This window comes from Pinus tabuliformis, chromosome 7, assembly GCF_031772625.1.
Source record: "Pinus tabuliformis cultivar Carrire ecotype Pingquan chromosome 7, CPIR1, whole genome shotgun sequence".
Taxonomy (NCBI): Eukaryota; Viridiplantae; Streptophyta; class Pinopsida; order Pinales; family Pinaceae; genus Pinus; species Pinus tabuliformis.
Genome location: NC_142293.1, coordinates 726,350,711 through 726,372,666, shown reverse-complemented (window position 1 = coordinate 726,372,666; position 21,956 = coordinate 726,350,711). Strand labels below are relative to the sequence as shown.

Below are 21,956 nucleotides of genomic sequence, written 5' to 3'. Positions count from 1 at the left end.
ATTGGGATGTTATCACCTCTACCCAGTTTCAAATCCCACGGGGGAACACCATGGCCCGTATTAGTAAGGTTAGAAGGATATGCATCCAATTTTAGTTTGGGATCCCGACTCTAGTTTTTGGTGGTCTCCAATGGTTTTTCTCCTAGGTTGAACTATGAGTTTATGATATATGTGACTTGCGCATTGTTGCATATATCTGGGGAGGTTGCTAGTTCCCCATCAAACATTTTCCTTTGAAAAAAAAAACAAATGACAAATGGTAGTTTGTAGGAAAAAACATAAACCAAACATCAAAATAGAACTTGTTGGTGTTCAAGAGGATCTAAACAAATGATGAAAGTAATCAACCCCAATTATTATTTATAATGTAGGCTTCAAGAATAGTGTAGTAGTGATATGTAAAGAGAATATCCAAGGACTATTGGAATTGGAGGAAATGGAGGATTTCTTCCATGTATTAGGATATTTTTATGGGTATCTGATACAATTCAATTAGAGGATGGAAACCATCTATCAAAATGAGATCCATAATTCAAAGTGCATAAGAGGGCCATCACCTCAATAATTTGCATCAATGATGATCAATTGACTCCCATGAAAATCTCTTAATATTGGAGTTCCATCCACAATATGAAACTCACCCATAAGAGTATTAGGAAAAACCTATTAGTGGAGATGAACATTGAAGCATGAAGTCTCTTGAGTAGGCCCTTTGTGATTTCTAATTGTAATCAATCTATATACACAATTTTATTTAGAATCTTCAAGACATAAACAACTAATTTTTTTGGGGGCTTGGGGTCAATCTATTCAGTAAAGTTGGAATTAAGCCACATTCTAAGATGTAGTGTCTTTTCGTGAGACATTTTTCATTGAAAAATTTTGAAATAAGCAAAGGACCAATAAAACAAAATGGATTTCTCAATTGTAATTATACAACTTTTTATTTTTATATTTTAATTTGTCAAAAGAATTAGAGATGATTGGTTTGTGAATGAAAATTGACACATCAACTCACAATGAAAGGATTTAAATTATTGAACAAATTCTCATCATCTTCACTTATTCCATGAATAATTCCTTACCTTAGAAAAATTTCTTTTGTGAAACGACTATGTATAGGGAGTGCTCCATAAGATAGGTAGTTTGGAGGATGGTTCATGTTCTCTTATCATTTCCAATACCACCATCCAAATCTATACACATCATACTTTTCCGGCACCTCTACAGAGTAAAACCTATCATAATTTAGTTGTCAATTTGCAATTAACATAGTCATCATTGGTTGTTATTCACAAATATGGGTTGGCTCATCACCAGTATTCAAGAAAATCCCCTTGCCACCTAAAATGACTTATTTCCTTTTGGTTTTGGGTAGTTAACATGTTTCCTTGTCTGAGGAAGATGATCTCTTAGCTAATTAAAAACAATTTTATGTCTTATGCCAAGATCAAAAGACAACTTCAACCTAAATAGTACTTGCAAGATATCAAATGTCCCTTGTGGTCATCGTTATTTCTACCTCTAGTGGGTCATGCGGTTTCTGTAATCACCCAGCCTTAGTCCCTTATACGAGACCACATAATCACCCAACCTTAGTCCCTTACACGAGACCACATATTAACCTTGATTGTAGTTTATCCCTTTACCTAGGAGGTATTTTTCATGTAAAGTTATGCAACTAGTACATTATTGCGCTGAGAGGTGCTCTACAACCCAGTATGGGGTAGATGTCAAAAGTAAATGTTTAACATTTAACATTTGATATTTAACAAATTTAATCTAATACCAATGTCCACCCCAATTAAAAATTGATATAGAGTTAGATGTGTAGGCTTAAATATTTAAAATTTAACATTTATATGTTAGCTCAATTAAAAAATAATAAAAAGGTTAAAAATAATATAGAGTAATAATAATATGGACAACTTAGCCCATCCAAGTTAGAAATTATGGTCAAGTAAAGTGGATAAGTAAATTGCTTTCTCAATTAGAAAAACTTGCATAAATTTTGATGGGTAGTAAAAGTCTACACATTTACAATTTTCCTTTTACATAAGTGTTAATGAAAACATAAGTAATGGTGGGAAGTAAATCCTCTAAATCTTATTCCTATCCATTTTTTATGCAAAGACCTAGTTAAATTATGGTGGAAAAGAATTGATGGCAGATATGTTATTTATTTGAGTATAAGTTATTAGTATTTTATTTTTGGATGGTTTTTGCAAAGCTTGAGAATAAAAAATAACTACAAAAATATATAAAAATCATGCACGAATATTGCAACCATATCCATGAATTATGGCATAAAATATGTAAGCCAAGTATCCACATGGAATTACATTACGCAAATGCTGCAATAAGGCCTTCAAGTTATGGTCCAATCAAATGTTTGAAAATTATTTTTTTAATAATATTAAAAATAAATATTTATTTTTCAAGTTAAACATTATAATTTGCATTATTCAATGGTAAACTAATAGTGATCAACAAACAAATAAATTCTTAGAGCCTTGCCTTAGCAAGGACTAATAATGATTCCATAACCATATTTAAATTTAATTAATAAACACATAAAGACTTAATATTTACAATAAACCTACAATATAACAAGTTTCTTAACCATGGATATCCACCCCCACTTTAGTGTGGATATTATTAACTTGTAAATAGGTTTTGTTACAATACCATGGCTTATCAATACCACATGCCCAAAAAACATAACTCATTTCAAAACAAAAAACTAAAATGTAAAATACTTTAGACATTACATATAGCATTGATTACATAGAGTGAAAATTCTCAGTAATATGGATGGACGGAGGGAGGGAGAGGGAAAATGAGAGAGAGAGGGGGATGGAGAGAGTAGAGAGGGAGGCAAGAGAGGGAGAGGGAGAGATGGATCCATGATAGATATGGTATGTGTATATAAAAACATGTCTAGATTCATCGGGAAAATGAGAGAGAGAGGGGGATGGAGAGAGTAGAGAGGGAGGCAAGAGAGGGAGAGGGAGAGATGGATCCAGGATAGATATGGTATGCGTATATAAAAACATGTCTAGATTCATCTTAACCCCAGATCTATCAAGAGCCCAGAGGGATCAAATCTCTTTTCACTTTAAAGTAGGTTTGTATCTCAAGATATTTGATCCCTCTGGGTGTTTGATAGTTTCGGGGTTAAGATGGATCTAAGATGGTATATAATAATTATTAAAATATTTTTGAGTATCATTGTCCTTCATTACCTTGATAGACAAACCACCTTGAGATGAAATGAATAATGTTGGTGTGCAATATATAGCCTATGACTTCTAGATCCCAAGCTGATAAATAAAATTACTAATCAAGTGATGGTTGTTGTTTTGTCTTCTTTGCTTGAACTTCAAATGACTTTTTAGTAGTTGGCTTATAACTAAAACAAACAAAATAGATAGTTGTCCAACCAAAACTACTTTCCAACCTTTAATCACTTACTATAGCAAATTCCACATTCACTCTTTTCACTATAAACATATTCAAGCAAAAAACTTAGAAAGCAAAGTGTACTCCACCTCTATTGTTCCAAACTATATTCAACTTAGAAATTTCAAAATTCCTCCATATTCACTTTCATAACAAAATGCATAAAAACCTATAACTTACAAAAATAAAGAATGGAATTTATTTTCACTCTTCATTTATATAACTTATTATTCTCTCACAATATACAAAAATATGATTTATTTGAAGTTATAAGCAATCTTTTAGGATAATTTTATTTTTTCACTCCATTCAGAATATTATAACTTTGTTGATGGTGAAGTTAAAAGCAAATAAAATACTTCTTTTTAATTTCAACTCCAAATACTGGTATTTTATTTTTAAAGCAAATAAATACTTCTTTTTAATTTCAACTTCAAATACTATTATTACTCAGTATTTTATTTTTAAGTATCGATGATGCTTGTTGAAGAGATATCAAAAATGTAGAAATTATATTTTAATCTTAAAAGAGTATTGACTTTTATTCATATTTTTAAATTATTTTATTAAAAGCCACATTACTTATGTATAAAATTGTTTTTAGTGGAAAAAGTTGAGGTAAAATTTTGATTTATATTATTTAAACTTGTTTTTTGAATGTATATATGGATTCAACACCCTCCAAAATCCCTAGGGTACTTCCATTATGCAAGAATTACCCATCAAACTTATAATTTCAATAACTTCCTACAAAATTTCAGAGAAATTAGACAAAAAAATCCACCAAAAAACTCTCAAAAAATCACACTAAAAACAACTCATTAAAATATTTTCACAAATTACCATGAAAAAAATAAAAAATAAATCTTCATAGACTTAACCACGACATCACATCAAGGTTCACACCAACTCTCACGTAACATATCTTGATGCATATCCCAAGCTCCACTAAACAATCACATGATTTGTGCCAATAATGAAGACCAAATGACTCTCACATGACAACAGGCAACTAAGTTCCAAAAACACAGTCTAATTATATAGTTTATATATATATATATATATATATATATATGACAACTTTGATTATTGTAAGAAAACTAGTTTATATTTCTATTTCAGATTAATGACTTTGATTGATTATGAGAAAGCGCAGTTCATATTTCTATATTAGGTGGGTGGCTTTGATTGACTACAAATTATGAATAGTAGTTCATATTTTTATTTCATATTGCAATGTGCAAAAAAAAGAAAAACAGTGATATTATCACCCCTTCATTTTTGTTTTTTTGTTGTTTATGAGATAAATAGTTTATATTTTACTTTTTTGTTGGCAACTTTGATTATTGTAAGAAAACTAGTTTATATTTCTATTTCATTAATGGCTTTGATTGATTATGAGAAAGAGTAGTTCATATTTCTATATTAGGCCGGTGGCTTTGATTGATTACAAATTATTGGTAGTTCATATTTTTATTTCAGATTGCAATGCGCAAAAAAAAAATAAATCAGTGACAGTGATATTGACACCCCTTGGTTTTTGTTTTTTGTTGTTGTTTATGAGATAAATAGTTTATATTTTATTTTTTTGTTGGCAACTTTGATTATTGTAATAAAGCTAGTTTATATTTCTATTTCATATTAGTGGCTTTGATTGATTATGAGAAAGGGTAGTTCATATTTTTATATTAGGTCGGTGGCTTTGATTGATTACAAATTATGAATAGTAGTTCATATATTTATTTTAGACTGCAATGTGCCAAAAAAAAAAAAACAGTGATATTGCCACCCCTTCATTTTTGTTTTTGTTGTTTATGAGATAAATGGTTTATATTTTATTTTTTTTGTTGGCAACTTTGACTATTGTAAGAAAACTAGTTTATATTTCTATTTCATTAATGGCTTTGATTGATTATGAGAAAGAGTAGTTCATATTTCTATATTAGGTTGGTGGCTTTGATTGATTACAAATTATTAGTAGTTCATATTTTTATTTCAGATTGCAATGTGAAAAAAAACCAAAAACAGTGATAGTGATATTGACACCCCTTGGTTTTTGTTTTTGTTGTTTATGAGATAAATAGTTTATAATTTATTTTTTTGTTGTTAACTTTGATTATTGTAAAAAAAACTAGTTTATATTTCTATTTCAGATTAATGGGTTTGATTGATTATGAGAAAGAGTAGTTCATATTTATATATTAGATTAGTGGCTTTGATTGATTACAAATTATAAGTAATAGTTCATATTTTTATTTCAGATTGTAATTTGCAAACAAACAAAAACAAGGATTAGTTTTATTTTTACTGTTTATGAAATAAATAGTTTATATTTTATTTTTTTGTTGGTAACTTTAATTATCTTAAAAAAACTAATTTATATTTCTATTTCAAATTGATGGCTTTAATGGCTTTGATTGATTATGAGAAAGAGTAATTCATATTTCTATATTAAATAGGTCACTTTAATTGATTACAATTTAATTTACTATGAGTAGTAGTTCATATTTCTATTTCAGATTAATAGTTCATATTTCTATTTCATATTGTTTCAGATTGACGGCTTTAATTGATTATGGAAGCAGTAGTTCATATGTCGTTGATTATCCATTCAACTCTAAGAAAGCGAGGCCCGACCTGCTTAAAGAAAACTTATAATTAATGAACATTTGTTGGGGCAGAATTAAGGAAAAGACAAAAATCAAAACAAAAGAGACATCTTCAGCAAATTCAAGCGAGGCCCGACCTTGCGCCCTCGTCAATCAGGCTGAGACTGATAGTCTGCTAAACAGTTCAAATCTGGCATGGCTGGACTAGCGTCTATAGAAATTGATTTGGTGGTGGGAGTCTTGTGGTTCGCGTGCGTGAATGCTGCGGCGGCGGCTGAGCCGGAATGGCTTGAGCTGGAATTTCGTTATCTGAAAGAAATAAGGGCGACAGAGATCCTTGTGTTGTGCTCTGTGGTCGTTGTAGTGCTGTTTTATATCATTCCCCCACGATATTCCTGCCACCAGTGTTATCTCGTGGACTTCGCCTGTTACAAGCCGCCGGAGGAGCGAAGGGTTAACACAGAGCTGAGCGTATATCTTTCGGCGAGGAATGAGGATAAGTTTTTCGGTGGTGAGAGAGCAAAATTTCAGTGGAGAATACATCGGCGATCCGGGCTGGGGGAAGAAACGTGCGGGTGGAAATGGAAGAGTGCTTCGTGGCCGTTCTGGACGAGCTGTTCAGGAAGACGTGCGTGGAGCCTTGGGAGATTGACATTCTCATCGTCAACGTCTCCACTTTCGGGCCGGCGCCGTCGCTGACAGCGTGGATCGTGAACCGCTACAAGATGAAAGAGAACGTGAAGACCTTCAATCTCTCCGGCATGGGTTGCAGCGCCAGCCTCATAGCAGTGGACATGGCCAAGGACATTTTCAAGGTCTACCGCGACTCCTATGCTCTGGTAATCGGCAGCGAGAACATAACGGCCAATGGGCAATAAGTCCATGATGGTCACCGAGGCTATGCATTGCTTCTGTCCAACAAAGGCAACGACGCAGCTCGCGCAAAGATGAGGCTCTTGCACGCCGTCAGGACGAACGTGGCCGCCGTGGATGAGGCCTACGACTGCGTGATGGTAAAGGAAGACGACCAGGGGATCTCTGGTGTTTTCCTCGGCCCGTCACTCATGGACGTGGCAGGAGGCGCCACGAGGAAGAACATGGCCACCTTGGGCACCAAAGTGCTCCCCATAACGGAGCAGCTCTACTACGCCTACAATATGATATGCATCAAGGCCTCGAAGATGAATTTGAAGCCTTATATTCCTAATTTCAGGCTCGCCTTCCAGCATTTCTGCGCTCATCCCGGCCGTCGAGGTGTGATCAAAGCTGTAAATGGAATATAGAGATAGATGCTTAAGCTATCTGTGTATATGTGAGCTCAATTAAAAAATAATAAAAAAGTAAAAGTAATATAAATCTATAGGTTGGAGATGTTATATTATAATTTTGTTTTGTAGTTTAGTTTAGTTCCTCTAAGTTAGAAATTATGCTCAAGTAAAGTTGATAAGTAAATAGTTGTTTCAAGTAGAAAAATTTGCATAAATTTTGGTGGGTAGTAAAATTCTACACATTTATAATTTTAATTCTACATAAGTGTTAAAGAAAACATAAATAATGGTGGGAAGTAAATCCTGTAAATCTTATTTCTATCCTATTTTTATGCAAAGATCTGCTTGAATTATGGTGGAAAGGAATTGACGGTAGATATGTTATTTATTTGAAAGTAAGTTATTAATCTTTTATTTTTGGAAGGTTTTTTTGCATAGTTTAAGAATAAAAAATCACTACACAACTATATAAAAATCATGCATGAATATTGCAACCATATCCATAAATTATAACATAAAATATGAAAGTCAATTATCCACATGACATTGCATTATGCAAATGTTGCAATAAGGCCTCAAGTTATGGTCCAATCAAATGTTTGATTTTTTTTTTTAATAATATAGAAAAATAAATATTTATTTTTCAAAGTAAACATTATAATTTGCATTATTCAATGCTAAACTAATAGCGATCAACAAACAAATCAATTCTTAGAGTCTTGCCTTGGTAGGGACTAATAATGATTCCATAATCATATTTAAATTTAATTAATATGCACATAAAAACTAATGCTTACAATAAACCTACAATATAACAAGTTTCTTAACCATGGATATCAACCCCACTTTACCATGGATATTATTAACTTCTAAATAGGTTTTGTTATAATATAATGACTTATCAATACCACATGCCGAAAAACATAACTAGTTTCACAATAAAAAATTAAAATGTAAAATACTTTAGACATTACATAAAACATTGATTACATAGAGTGAAAATTCTCAGTAATATGGACGGAGGGAGGGGGAGAGAGGGAAAATGTGTGTGTGAGAGAGAGGGAGAGAGAAAGATGGATCCAACCTAGATATGGTATGTGTATATAAAAACTAGCCTAGATCCATCTTAATCCCAGATCTATTGCGGAGAGGGATAAAATCTCTTTTCACTTTAAAGGAGGATTGTATCTCAAGATATTTGATAAAATCTCTTTTCACTTTAAAGGAGGATTGTATCTCAAGATATTTGATCCCTCTAAAATGTAGGGTTAATATAGATCTAGGCTGGTATATAATAATTATTAAATTATTTTTGAGTATCATTGTTTTCATTACCTTGATAGACAAACCACCTTGAGATGAAATGAATAATGTTGGCCTGAAATATGTAGCCTATGACTTTGTTGGGTTGCATTGTGTGGATCCTAAGCTGATAAATAAGATTACTATTCAAGTAATGGTTGTTGTTTTGTCTTCTTTGCTTAAACTTCAAATGCCGTTTTAGTAATTGGGTTATAGCCAAAACAAACATAATAGATAGTTGTCCAATCTTGAATCATTTGCTATATTAAATTTCACATTCACTCTTTTCACTATAAACATATTCAACCAAGAAACTTGCCAGACAAAATGTGCCCCACCTCTATTGTTCCAAACTATAACCAACCTAAAAATTATAAAATAACTCCATATGCACCTTCATAACAAAATATATAAAAAGCTATGACTTATTAAAAAAATTAAAAATTAAAAATTATTTTTACTCTTCATTTATTTTCTCTCACAACATACCAAAAAAAATATATGATTTATTTTAAGTTACAAGCAATTTATTTTAGGATAATTTTAATGTTTCATTCCATTCAGAAGATTATAACTTTTAATTTTAACTTCAAATACTAGTATTGGTTGGTATATCAAAATGTGAAATTATATTTTAATGTTAGAAAAGGTATTGAGTTTTATTTGAATTTTTAAATTATCTTATTAAAAGCACGTCACTTATTAAAAGTATGTTCACAAATTACAATGAAAAGGATAATACTAAATTTTCATGCACTTCACCACGACATCACATCAAGGTTCACGCCAAGCCTCACTTAACATATCTTGATGCAAATCCCAAGCTCCACTAAACAATCACATGATTTGTGCCAATAATGAAGACCAAATGACTCTAAGTTCCAAAAACAGAGTCTAATTATAATGGTCGCCACGTACGACGAACCCGCAACAGCGAAAAATGATGCACAATGGCTCGGAAACTCCTATTTTCACCCTTATAGAAATGTAAATGTGCTCTGAGATGCGAGGTAAATAGCGTTTTCTCTTTTCATTTTTTATTCATTTGTTCAGATGCTGTCGCTCATAGGGCGAGCTTATTTCCTTCCCTCTCTTTCCATCCTCCATTCATTTGTTCACGTGCTGTCATTCCAAAGACAAGCTTATTTCCCTAACATGTGAGAGGGCATTTAAGACAAGCTTATTTCCCTAACATGTGAGAGGGCATTTACGTTTCTATAGGGTTGAAAATAAGAATTTCCCAGTGCTCAAGGGTATCTTACTCCCTGCATAACACGTTGTATCTTGCTTTATTTAAGGAATCACAATCAACCAATCGCACAGTGCTCATGTCGGAACTTACTCCCTGCATAACACGTTGTATCTTGTTTTATTTAAGGATTCACAATCAACAAATCGCACAGTGCTCATGTCTTCCAACAAGTTAAGGATTCATTGGTCAAGTATTCCAGAAAATGACTTCCTTCCTGTGCAAGTAGTATTGATGTCAAATAAAATGGAGAAATATTATTTTTAAGGGAAGAAATCGTACTTGGAGCAGCTTTGAAGACAATGTTTTTCTTGGACTACAAGTTTTCTAGAGCTCAAACTTCCTACATAACCGTTAAATCATATCCTCAAAAATAAAATAAAAATATCTATTATCTAGCTCAAACTTCCTACATAACCGTTAAATCATATCCTCAAAAATAAAATAAAAATATCTATTATCTTTAAGTGCAGTCACATTCTAACCATCTGTTTCCTACATAACCGTTAAATCATATCCTCAAAAATAAAATAAAAATATCTATTATCTTTAAGCGCAGTCACATTCTAACCATCTGTCTCTGTAACAAATAAATTGCACCACGCCAACTGCTCGTAGCAGGAAGCCTACAAAGTAATGGACATGTAAGCAATAATATTAATGGAATACAGCTAATTACCCTTTTTCAAAGGATATATGAAAGGAGATGGAGAAAATTATAGCTGTGGAAAGTGTATGAAAAGGCCTTCGAATAGAGAGTGCTTATGATTTAGCTTTGAGAAAAAAGACTTAAATTATTATGAAGTTGTATCATGCTTAATATACCCAGGTATTTGATGGGAAATAAACTCTATAGTCTTTGAGAGTAAGTCTTTATTTTTTGATATGGGTTGGACTTAGCAGTGTAAAATTTTGGATTTCGAGGTTTTTTTAAATGTATATTTGAAAGTTTATGGTATGATAGTATTTTTATGGAATTTTTTTAAAGAGATCAAAATTTAAATTTTAATAATACTAATAGATCATTATATTTTTTAAAGGAATACTTTATAAAATTTGAAATGAATTTAGTTGATAAAAAATATATATTAAATTACAATATTTTCTATTCATTGATAACACTGAGTTACATAGAAAATAGGTTCACACTCATAGCGAACCTTACATTCTATACTTCAGAAAATAAAGAGACACACCAATAAAACTATTCTTGAAGATCGTAAGAGACTAAAGACCATTTTCCAATTATAAGATAAATCACCCAAAAAGACAATATAATTTGTACCATAATACTCAAATCCAAGACGTGGGAGCATTTCCAGAATAATATAGCTTCCATTCTTCTCCACATACCATACATCACTTAGGAATGAAACAATAGTGCACACCCAAAGCACCTTGTTTAATAAAACTTGACTGAGGAAACTTCGAAGTCATAAGTGTTATAGCACAAGATTTTTCTCTCGCATGGAGGGAAAATCAAAACCACACCAACCATTAACATCATATCAAGATCATAGACAATATGTGCAAATAGAGGTACAAGGCGAAATGGATGCCAATAAACGTAGCCGACTAGGGTGAAATGGATGCCAACCCAAAATCCAAAATAGCAGGGAGAAGTGCCAAGATAACATAAATGAACTAGCAGATGATGGGTCTAAAAAATAGCCATCATTAAAACACCTACTATGAATCGAAGGACAAGCATGATATTGAAATGGCTGCTCCCATCAACACTACATAAAATCCAGAGAGGCCACAAAACCACCTAATGCCCAACAAGCCCATATTTGAACAAACAAGAGCAACATCGTGCACGTAAAATAATTATTTTAGGACAAACCAAGTTTCCCCATAAAAGTGCACTTCATATACAAGAATCATAAATCGTTTCATTTAGCGTAAAAGACAAAACAAGTTGAAACCACCATGACGAGATCATACCTAGAGATTGATTGCCAAAATGGGAACATACAAGCATAATACCAACCAATGTTGTTAATGGTAAGAGAAGATTATAGTGAGATCTTGAGCACTGTCAACTAACATGTCAGTAGGATCAACTAGCGGATCAGCGAGATCACTTGAAGTTGAGTCCGACGCTAGAGAGATTTCCACCTGGTCCAATCGAGAATCCACATTATCTAAATAGAATGGTTCATGAGCATACATTTGATATCCTCCAGTGAAGAGAACACATTATAGTTCTCATCTTGTTTGCCTTTAAAAATTAAGTGCAACAAGGTGTCCATTTTTTGGTATAGAGCCAAAGAATTCAGGAAATTAATTATCCATTTCTTGAATTTGCCAGGATTAGGAACCCTGTTCATAACATCTCCTGCAACATCTGAATATGAGTGATACAAACGTTCCCCAATCTTCTTAGAATCTAACAAAAGGATTTCCTTTTTCACTTCTGGAGGAACAACATCAAAGAAAGTACCAACTAAATCATATGAAAAAGGGTGAATTCGTTTGAAATTGACATTACCCACTTCACCCCTTCGACTTACCATTTTTTGGCGAGAAGGCATGATTACAATGACAAGGGAACAAACTGGAAAACCATTGAGAGACCTTATACTACTAAATTAAGAAAAAGGATGAGACATGTCCTTGTAACCCCAACCTAAAAATCAACAAATCATCCCCCAATTGCCACATCAGAGGACCAAATCCATCAAATTGTTAAACTCACCATAACACAAAGACATAACATACAAATTTCCCCAAAACCATAATAATAAATGAAAGCTACAAATACTCAAACAAAGGGCAAGAGTAAATTCAACACCCAAATCATTCAACATCGCTAGCAATGCAAAATGCAGAGTAATTGAAAAGGATATCACAACATTGACACACAGAAACTCAAATTTATTGACTCAAAGTACATTGCTTCAAAGTAACACATATGCACCCAAATGAGACGCTATGATAATGACACACCTCTATTAACATAGCACTAACACTCCCAGAGACATGTAAATCCTATAAGATGAACAAGCTAACATTTACATAATTCAAAGCTGGAAAATGGAGATTGGATACCTCTCAAATCACTACCAAATATCTGAACTAAAACTAAAATAAGGGTTGAATCTCTACATGAGGTCATGAGAAATAACGCGTTGCAACCTTATATTAAAATAGATGAAGGAGGTCGAGGATAAATCCCGACCTCCACTCCCACAAAACACGTACTTTAGCCACCCCGACGCCATAACTAAGCATTTAAATCGATGAGACCCCATTTAGTAATCCCAAGCCCGTCGGTAGTCTAATTCCACACCTCCGCTAGGCTGAGACATCTATGATGCATATAACATAGTTTCCAAGGAATCTCTCCCTCTTTCTGTGTTATCACCCCCATCGAGGAATGGAACACATATATTTCTTGAACATATAGCTTAAGGTTGTTAAGGAAATGTATATTGCATTTCAAAGATACTAATATGAATGTTAAAATCACATTTTAATTTTTTATTTTATATGCACATGTATACATGAAATTAAATATAATAGGAGACTGTCTATCAAAGGAAGGTCAAAGGTTTTGATGGGTTCAATAGGATTTAAGGAGGTTATAGATGGTGAGTCAAGTTTTTTTCTCCAATGTACTTTTTGAAAGTTAGGCTGTGTTTCATTTTAGGCCAAATCTAAAGTTGGATGGAAAAAGGAGTTATCCAATAGCTTGATACTGTCATCAATATTATACAAGACTTGTTTGAAATTAAATACTCGTTAACATAATTTAACCCCACAAATTAATTGTCACCTTCAATTCCTCGCCATAAAATTTAAAAATAAATCCTAATAAAATTAAACCCTGTACAAATCAACTAGTCTAACAACTTATAATGAATCCAAACACTTTTTATTTTATGTTTATCTATTTTTCCACTACCATTTATTGTTTATGGGAACCACTCTTTCATATTTCTGTTTTTGGTTGGAAACTTTGATTGTTGATGGGAAGGAGTAGTTCATATTTCTATTTTAAGTTGACGATTTAATTGTAAATGGGAATGAGTAGTTCATATTTCTATTTTCGGTTAGTCACTTTGATTGATTAGTATACTCTATTTGTACTATTCCTATTCCATTCAAGTTAAAGTAATTTAGCCCCACAAATTAAGTGTCACCCTAAACTCCTCGACATTAAATTTAAACATAAATACTAATAAAATTAAACCCTATACAAACCAACTAATCTAACAACTTCTATGAATCCAAACACTTTTTACTTTATGTTTATCTATTTTTCCAATATCATTTATTATTTATGGGAATGAGTAGTTCATATTTCTATTTTATGTTGATGTCTTTGATTGATTAGCATAGTCTACTTGTACTATGCCTAGTCCATTCAACTTAAAATAATTTAAACCCCACAAATTAAGTGTCACCCTCAACTCCTCTTTATGAAATTTAAACATGAATCCTAATAAAATTGAACCCTATACAAACCAATTAATCTAAAAACTCATAATGGATCCAAACACTTTTTATTTTATGTTTATTTATTTTTCCATTATCATTTATTATGTCACTACCAAGTGACATATTTTTTGTGTTCTAGTATTTATGTTCTAGTATTAGTTTGGGAACAAAACTATATATATATATATAATTTTTAATATAAACATTAGACTTTTGGATTTCCAAGACCCTGAAGTCATCATGCTGCCACCACTAGGGCTATAGAGCACAAGGCGTGAAGTCAACATTCAGTTGTGTCAAGGGTTAGTGAACGACTATTTTCTGTCGACTGGCACGCCTGATATATGTCTCCCGCTCGTAATTCAATATTTAGTACAACACAAATGGGGCCCACCCTGTCACTTTTGTTGAACTATTCTACTTTATATTTGTCCCTCATTTTTATCACCATGTGTTCTTTAGTGTAACCTGTGAAGTGGAAAAAGTAGCTGTTTTAGCATTTAAAAACATTAAATATAAAACTAATATAAATTTAGATTAAATATATAACCATGTAAATTTTCATTACAAATTTATATCCTTCCATTAAAAAACATATATTAATATTTTATACCTTAATATTAAGTAATATTTTATAGTTTAGAATTAAGCACTTAAAAAAAGAGAGAATATATATTTATTTTTATTAATGAATTATGATTTGAAAGTGTTTGAATATATAATTATTAGAAAAATTATTGTAATTTAATTATCAAATTAATAATAGAAATAACCATTACTAACCTCTAATAATGTAATAAATTATCTTTGTAATTTAATTTTTATGTTATATGCTTAGTATTAAGTGATAGAAATGCAATTTACCACAAAACATGATAATCCCCTTCTAATTATTTAGTGCCGGCACAAGAGACAACATAATCCCCTTCTAATTATTTAGTTTTGGCACAAGAGACAACATTCGCCTTCATAACATTATTAACTTCTATTCTATTTGCCCAATCAAGAAACCTGCATGCTTGCAAATCGAAGCTTACCTATCTAGGTATAGGGTTGTAAAGTGACACTAAATATAGGTATAAAAGCTTACCTATCTATGTATAGGGTTGTAAAGTAGAAACTAAATATAGGTATAAAAGCTTACCTATCTATGTATAGGGTTGTAAAGTAGACATTAAATATAGGTATAAAGGTGTTTGTTTTGTACTATTGTGTTATGTAAATATTTTGATTTGGTCAAATTATAGAAAAATAAAAATAAAAGAAGATACAATACTTATTTTATTCCTCTAGAGGTTTGGTCTATTAGGAGTTAGTCCTATTGTGTTATGTAAATATTTTGAATTGGTAAAAAACCCCCGAAAAACACTCCCAAAAAAATCACACTAAAAACAACTCATTAAAATATTTTCACAAATTACCGTTGAAAAAAATAAATACTAAATCTTCATGGACTTAACCACTACATCGCATCAAGGTTCACGCCAACTCTCACGTAACATATCTTGTGCCAATAATGAAGACCAAATAACTCTGACATGACGACTAACATTACTGGAAACTAAGCTCCAAAAACACAGTTTAATTATAATGGTCACCACGTACAATGAACCTGCAAGAGCGAAAAATGATGCACAATTGCTCAAGGGTATCTTCCTCCCTGCATAACAGGCTCTCCACAGAGCTGGGCCGACTTCCTTTCTTTAAGGCAGCATTTCTACACCATATAGTGAACGTGATTCTTCTTATTTGTTGATGATATGTGTTTCCTAGCGCTGAAAGGACAACAAGAAGTCTTCCAGAAAATGAATCTCTTTATGTCAAAATTTCCTTGACAGTGTGGACTTCCTTCCTGTGTAGGTTATATTGATGTCACACAAGGAAGAAATCGTGCTTGCACTTCCTTCCTGTGCAGGTTGTATTGATGTCACATAAGGAAGAAATCGTGCTTGCAAGCCTTGCAGTAGTAAACCTTCTACGTAACGATTAAATCACAGATCAAACCTTCTACCTAACTATTAAATCACATCCTCACAAAATAAAGAAATATCTATCATCTTTAAGTGCAGTCACATCCTAACCATAGGTGCCTCTGTAACAAAGAAATGACGGCAGTCGGCAAACATAAATTGCACCACGCCGACCGCTGGTAGCAGGAAGCCTACAAAGTAATGAACATGTAAGCAATAATACTAATGGAATACAGGGCGATTTGCAATAGAACCGTCCCTTGAAAAACAAATTAAGGAAAAAGAAGGATTTCACTTTTGGAAATGTTGATTTTCTTTGGTTTTGCTTTCATCTTCTACGAAGATATCTTTGTTACAAAAAATTTAAAAGTAATTAAGATGTATTCCAGTCATGCTAATTATGTTAAGCTTAGACTACACGTCGACTTTTATGTTAGGCTATTGCTTTTAGTCACACTATTTATGTTAGGCTTATGTTTCCTAAGAACAACTTAGGAAACCTAATTTTAGATGGAGGGTAAAATGACACTTACAAGAAAGGCCATGCCACTCTAAGATAGTCTTATCTATTTAGTGAATGAGTATTTCACTATGCAATGTTTTTGGCATTGAGAAGCTAGTTGACATCATGTAGTGATAGTTTTAAATAGTATAGTGAATTTAATGGAAGGATTTATGTGTTTTATGTTTTAAGTTCATTTAATGGTATTAAAATACATGTGTATATGGATTTTGAACATTAAAGTATCTTAGTTGTGTTAAGTAAATTATTTAACTTCTTAAATGAAATATGGATTTTGAATATTAAAGTATATCAATTGTGTTAAGTAAAGCATTTAGCTTTTTAAATGAAATACTAAAGGGTTTTGATAAACATTCCAACTATGAGGGGCTTACTAGTGTACCTACTTGCCTTGATAAAGAAATGTTGATCCTCAAATAATTGAAAGAAAAAAATCATCTAGAACATAGACTCTAGGAAATTCAATGCTAATAAAATACCAAATACAAATAAAGTAGTCTTGGAATCTTTCATACTATTATACATAAAAAAAACAGAAATACTAAGGTGTGCTTGTGATGAGTTAGCTAGTAAAAGGATAATTATGGAACTAGTATTGGCTAGTCTTGGGTCAAGGATAATTGTGGAACTAGTATTGGCTAGTCTTGGATCAAGGATAATTGTGGAACTAGTATTGGCTAGTCTTGGGTCAAGGATAATAAACAGGCCTAGTGCACATGGTGCCAAAAAATGAAAATTGTGGAACTCATATTGATGCAGGAGCATCCAGCTCAACATTATCAATGTATTCTAGTAGGTATAGGGGGTCTTGTGTTTCAAGGAAGTTGGTTGCCTGAATATTGAGTTAATGTAATTACTTAATGTTTTGAAGTGATTTTAATGAGAATAGAAATTAATTGAATAGTGTGAGGCTTTATTGTAAATGTTCTCGAATGTAGGAGAACATGAGAGATTTAGGATAGTTGAGTGATGACAGGATTGAAAATTGATTGTAAACCTCATATTAGGAATCAGTTCATGATTTTGTGGATTTGAGAGAATCCTTAGGGATGAGAAAGAGATTTTAGGAATTTGGTTGAGGATTTCATGGATCTAAACTAGAAATTGGTTTTAGAATCCCTTGGTATAAATGTAAGCCTAAAAGGCATGAACAAAGGTTAGAGGAGGTTGAATAGGAAAATAGATAGCAGATTGGAGTGTTTGTAAGCCTATGGGCAGATTAGGAAATAAAGGCCACTGATATTGAAGATCAGGCCAGAGAGATAAAGATCTCAGTCTGTAATTCATTGTTGTAATTATATAGATACATAGATTAATTAAAATCCTATATAAGCGCGTGATTCAGTGTTGAAGGATGAATTGAATGTATTTGAAAAGTGTACATATATATTTATGTAGGCAAGTGAAGTAAACACAAGGAGGAAAAGTCGAGGTGGAGTACACAGAGAAAGACATGAAGAGGAGAACCACAATGGACGGTGAAACCATTAGAAAGATCAAATTCAAGCTCACGAGGAAGTGCGCAGCTAAAAACATTAAGAGACCAGAACTTTGAAGAAAGTCGAAATCCACAGAGACGTTGAATAAATAACGCAAATACATTTTAATTGTATTAGCGGAGAAGTGAAATATCCATGCACAATAGCCGTCGGATCGGGGTGATCGACGGCCAGGATTAAATCGACAGAGTGGATTCATTGGGACCACATCACATATCCCAAAGGGAGGAAGTGATTATGACATGCGATCTATAGCCGAACTCGAAACCTTATCAGATGTAACCTATAAACCTATCGGGTCCGTAATGTATGTCGGATCAGAGCTTAAGTGGAAAGGGTCAATTGCTATGGTGAGATAGCGATTGCCGATAGCGATAATCGCTGATCGGAGGTCGGCCATTGCAGAAATTTTAGCGGAAAAGCTCAAGGAACCGGACCCGATGAAGTTATAGTTGCAGGTACATATTATTTGAGGTCCGCGGATATGTTTCAAGCGGAATTTAGTGTAATTCCTTTGTATTTGAGTTAAAGCATTGTTGAGTCGTGGAAGACATAAAACATATATTAATGTTTCCTCGTGAAACATCAAAGTCGGAGGGGTAATGGTACATAGGTAATGCAACCGTGGAGTTGCGATGGCCGATTGCGATAAGAGCAATCCTCGGTAACTGTGCCAAAGGCTGAGAGTCAGTGGAGGAAGGTATGTTGTGCCTATTTTTGCGTGTATTCCCTTATAAGGGAATTACAATGGATTTAAGCGCCGATAGAGGGACTTTATGTGTAAGTCCACTTGTAAATGAAGGTTTAATTATATATGCGGCTTAAATGGATTGTATGAGGCCATTATTAAGGGGGATAAAGGTTAGGGGGCGATTAAAGTCCTGAAATGAGGGTTTAGACTTTAGTTAGTCTATTAATATATTTCCACATTAGATTAGAGGGAAAAGGGCCTTAACCATCACCATTAGTGAAGATATGACCTGGTAGGTCATATTAATTCCTGGGAAAACGATTTATGCATAATCATACATGCATACTGTGGGTAAGGCAGGGGTAATCCTGCGTCATTTTGGTATCAGAGCTGAATTATAAATGAAACATTTAGTATTAGGCAGAAGAAAGCAATTATGGGTGAAAGTTTCTTGAATGAATTTAGAACATAGATATTTGGAAAGATGTGTATGCAGGCAAGGGAGATCAGATTCTAATCTGACAGCGAAGCAACCAAAGTACAACTGGGAGAATGGAGAAGAATAGTTAAGTTCTTAGAGGCAGGTGAGTAGGAATTAAGGAGAGATTGCAGAGACAGGAAGAATCTACAACGATGTTTGGAGAATGGAGATTCACTCGAATGTGAAGGGCGAATGAAAACTTCTTATGAAATCATGCAGGTATTGTTTTATTTAATTCTGATTTGAGTTTGCTAACAAAGAAAAAGATTGAAGATTGATGGTTGCAGCTAATGAAGTATCTCAACAAAAGGAGATCAAGCCTTAAGAAGCAATAATGGAAGGAAACTGTTAAGGATTTCCGAGGGGAAAGGAAACTCAACAAAGAAGGAATTGTTGTTGATAGCTAAGCTTCACCAAGATAAAGCCGGAGGATTGGAAGAAAGAATCAGATTCTAAATCTGATTGACAGTAGCTGAATGTTGAGGATTTATGCAATGGAAGCATAAAGATCTACTGAAACAGATTTGCAGAAATGGTGAGATCCTGAAGGTAGGTGAAGGTATGCAAATTTGTCTAATGATTAGCAAATATTGAATGAGTGAAATTTTAGAGCAGAATTACAGTAGTTAAACTGTAAGAGGGATGTTTGTAAGTTTTTGAAGTAACAGAGTTTGAAGATACAGCTGAAGGCTAGTGGAAAGGACAGTCCATTCAAAAGTGCAGGTGAATGGGAGGACAAGATCAGACATAGATCTTGAAGGTCAGATGATATGGTTTTATTTTAATTGAATTTGAAGATTGAAAACTTGTAGTCTTTGCATTGAAGCAAAAGTATTGTTGCAACTCCCAAAAGGTAATTCCACAAAGGATGTGGGTAGAATTACTAAGAGATAAAGGAAGACGGTAAGAGTTTCTAAGTGGAAGAAAAAAATGTGGCAGAACCTTGAGGAATTCCAACAGAGATTGGATAAAGAGGACGATTGTGTTCTTAGAAGATACATATGAGTTGAAGCCTAGAAGGAGGAAAGAGAATTTCTCAAAGGAGGTTCCAGAGATAGAGAACCAATTGCTTACCAAAAGACTGGGTGAGGAGAGCTTAGTGAGGTAAGTGGCAGCAGGGCAGACTTGCTGTTGTGGAGGCTTTAATGCAACTCATAGTGAAGTGAGTGAGGAACTCATAGAGATGGAGAGGATGATGACTAGTGACAGTCATAGAAGAAGTTTGTAAGTGATCACAACAGAGGGCAAAAGGAGAAGGATGCCAAAGCAAATGGCATACAGAGACAGTTAAGCAAAGAGGAATATGAGAGGGAGAAGACTGACATATCAGTTCATCTTGAAGTGTTAATGGAGATGTTGTAGAGAAATGAAGCAGACTAGAAGCATGGTTATGTCATGAGAAAGAAAATGAAGTGGCAGAGACTACAAGAGAAGAGGAATCAGAAGGTGAATATGCAGTTAATAAAGGAGCTAAGGGAACTTGAACAGATTATAGATGCCAAACAGAGGACAGAGAGGCTTGAAAGAGTTGAGCTACAACAAAAGGGAGATGCTGAAGAAGATGTTGAAGTTTCAATATGTGAACCAGAAAGTGGACCATTACTTTTTGAAAGTGATGAAGAGCTAGAGGAGTTGAATCATATGAATGATTCGAAGCAGCCAGAAGACTTGATGACTGAAGCATCAAGTGAGACCAGAAGGTCTTGTATTTTTAAAACTAATGATTTGTGTATGATTGCAGGTTTGGAAGAAGATAGGCAGTCTTTTAAATCTGTCAAAGATGTGAAAGAATACCCTACAGAAGATGAAATTTTTGAAGCAGAATATGACAAGGAGACTGGAAAAGAATCAGTTCATTATAGTGGACAAGTGCTGGAAGACATTATTGAAACAAATGATGAAAAGAAGTGACTAGCTGAAAGTCTCAAGATTTATTTGAGTTTGAATTAGCATACTGATATGCTGACAGAAGAAGAGAGATCAGAGCAACATACTAAAGTGCTGCCAAAGGGAGAAGAGGTACAAAGGCCTTATATTTTTTATTATAATGACTGTCTTATAATTGAAGATGTTGTTGCAGAAACTGGAACATATTTAGCACAGGTGGACAACCAAATGAAAGAAGAAGAGGAAGAACATCTACTGAAGGATGTCAAGAAAGATTTAGCAGACGAAGAAGGCCCATGTGATGATGGGTCAATAAAAAGTGAGGAAGTGGGAGATTGTGTAAAATTTCCAAAGTTCACTCCAAGTAAAATCATTGAGTTATATAGAGAATTATACTTTCAAAGGAGAAAGTTAGAAGAGCAGAGGATAAATGTTCAGGATAAATTGTTGAAGAAGGATGAAAAAGAAGTTGTCATAACTAATAATCAAGAAGAAGTTGACAAGGGCAGAAAACAAAAGCAGGAAATTGTTCTAAAAGACAATGTAGTAGTAGCAGGAAAGGTGCAAAA

General features: G+C 33.3%; 2 protein-coding genes across 2 annotated transcripts; both read left to right on the top strand.

Moving 5' to 3' along the window:
* The first annotated feature begins 6,266 nt into the window (after nt 1–6,266).
* LOC149249592 (3-ketoacyl-CoA synthase 1-like) lies at nt 6,267–6,949 on the top strand. Its single transcript, XM_089453416.1, has 2 exons — nt 6,267–6,542; nt 6,590–6,949. The coding sequence occupies exons 1-2, from the start codon at nt 6,267–6,269 to the stop codon at nt 6,947–6,949; spliced, it is 636 nt and encodes a 211-aa protein (XP_089309542.1).
* A 69-nt stretch (nt 6,950–7,018) lies between these two features.
* LOC149249591 (3-ketoacyl-CoA synthase 1-like) lies at nt 7,019–21,411 on the top strand. The gene is made up of 2 exons (XM_089453415.1): nt 7,019–7,325; nt 21,242–21,411. Exons 1-2 carry the CDS (start codon nt 7,019–7,021, stop codon nt 21,409–21,411), a joined length of 477 nt encoding a protein of 158 aa, XP_089309541.1.
* The last annotated feature ends 545 nt before the right edge of the window (nt 21,412–21,956 follow it).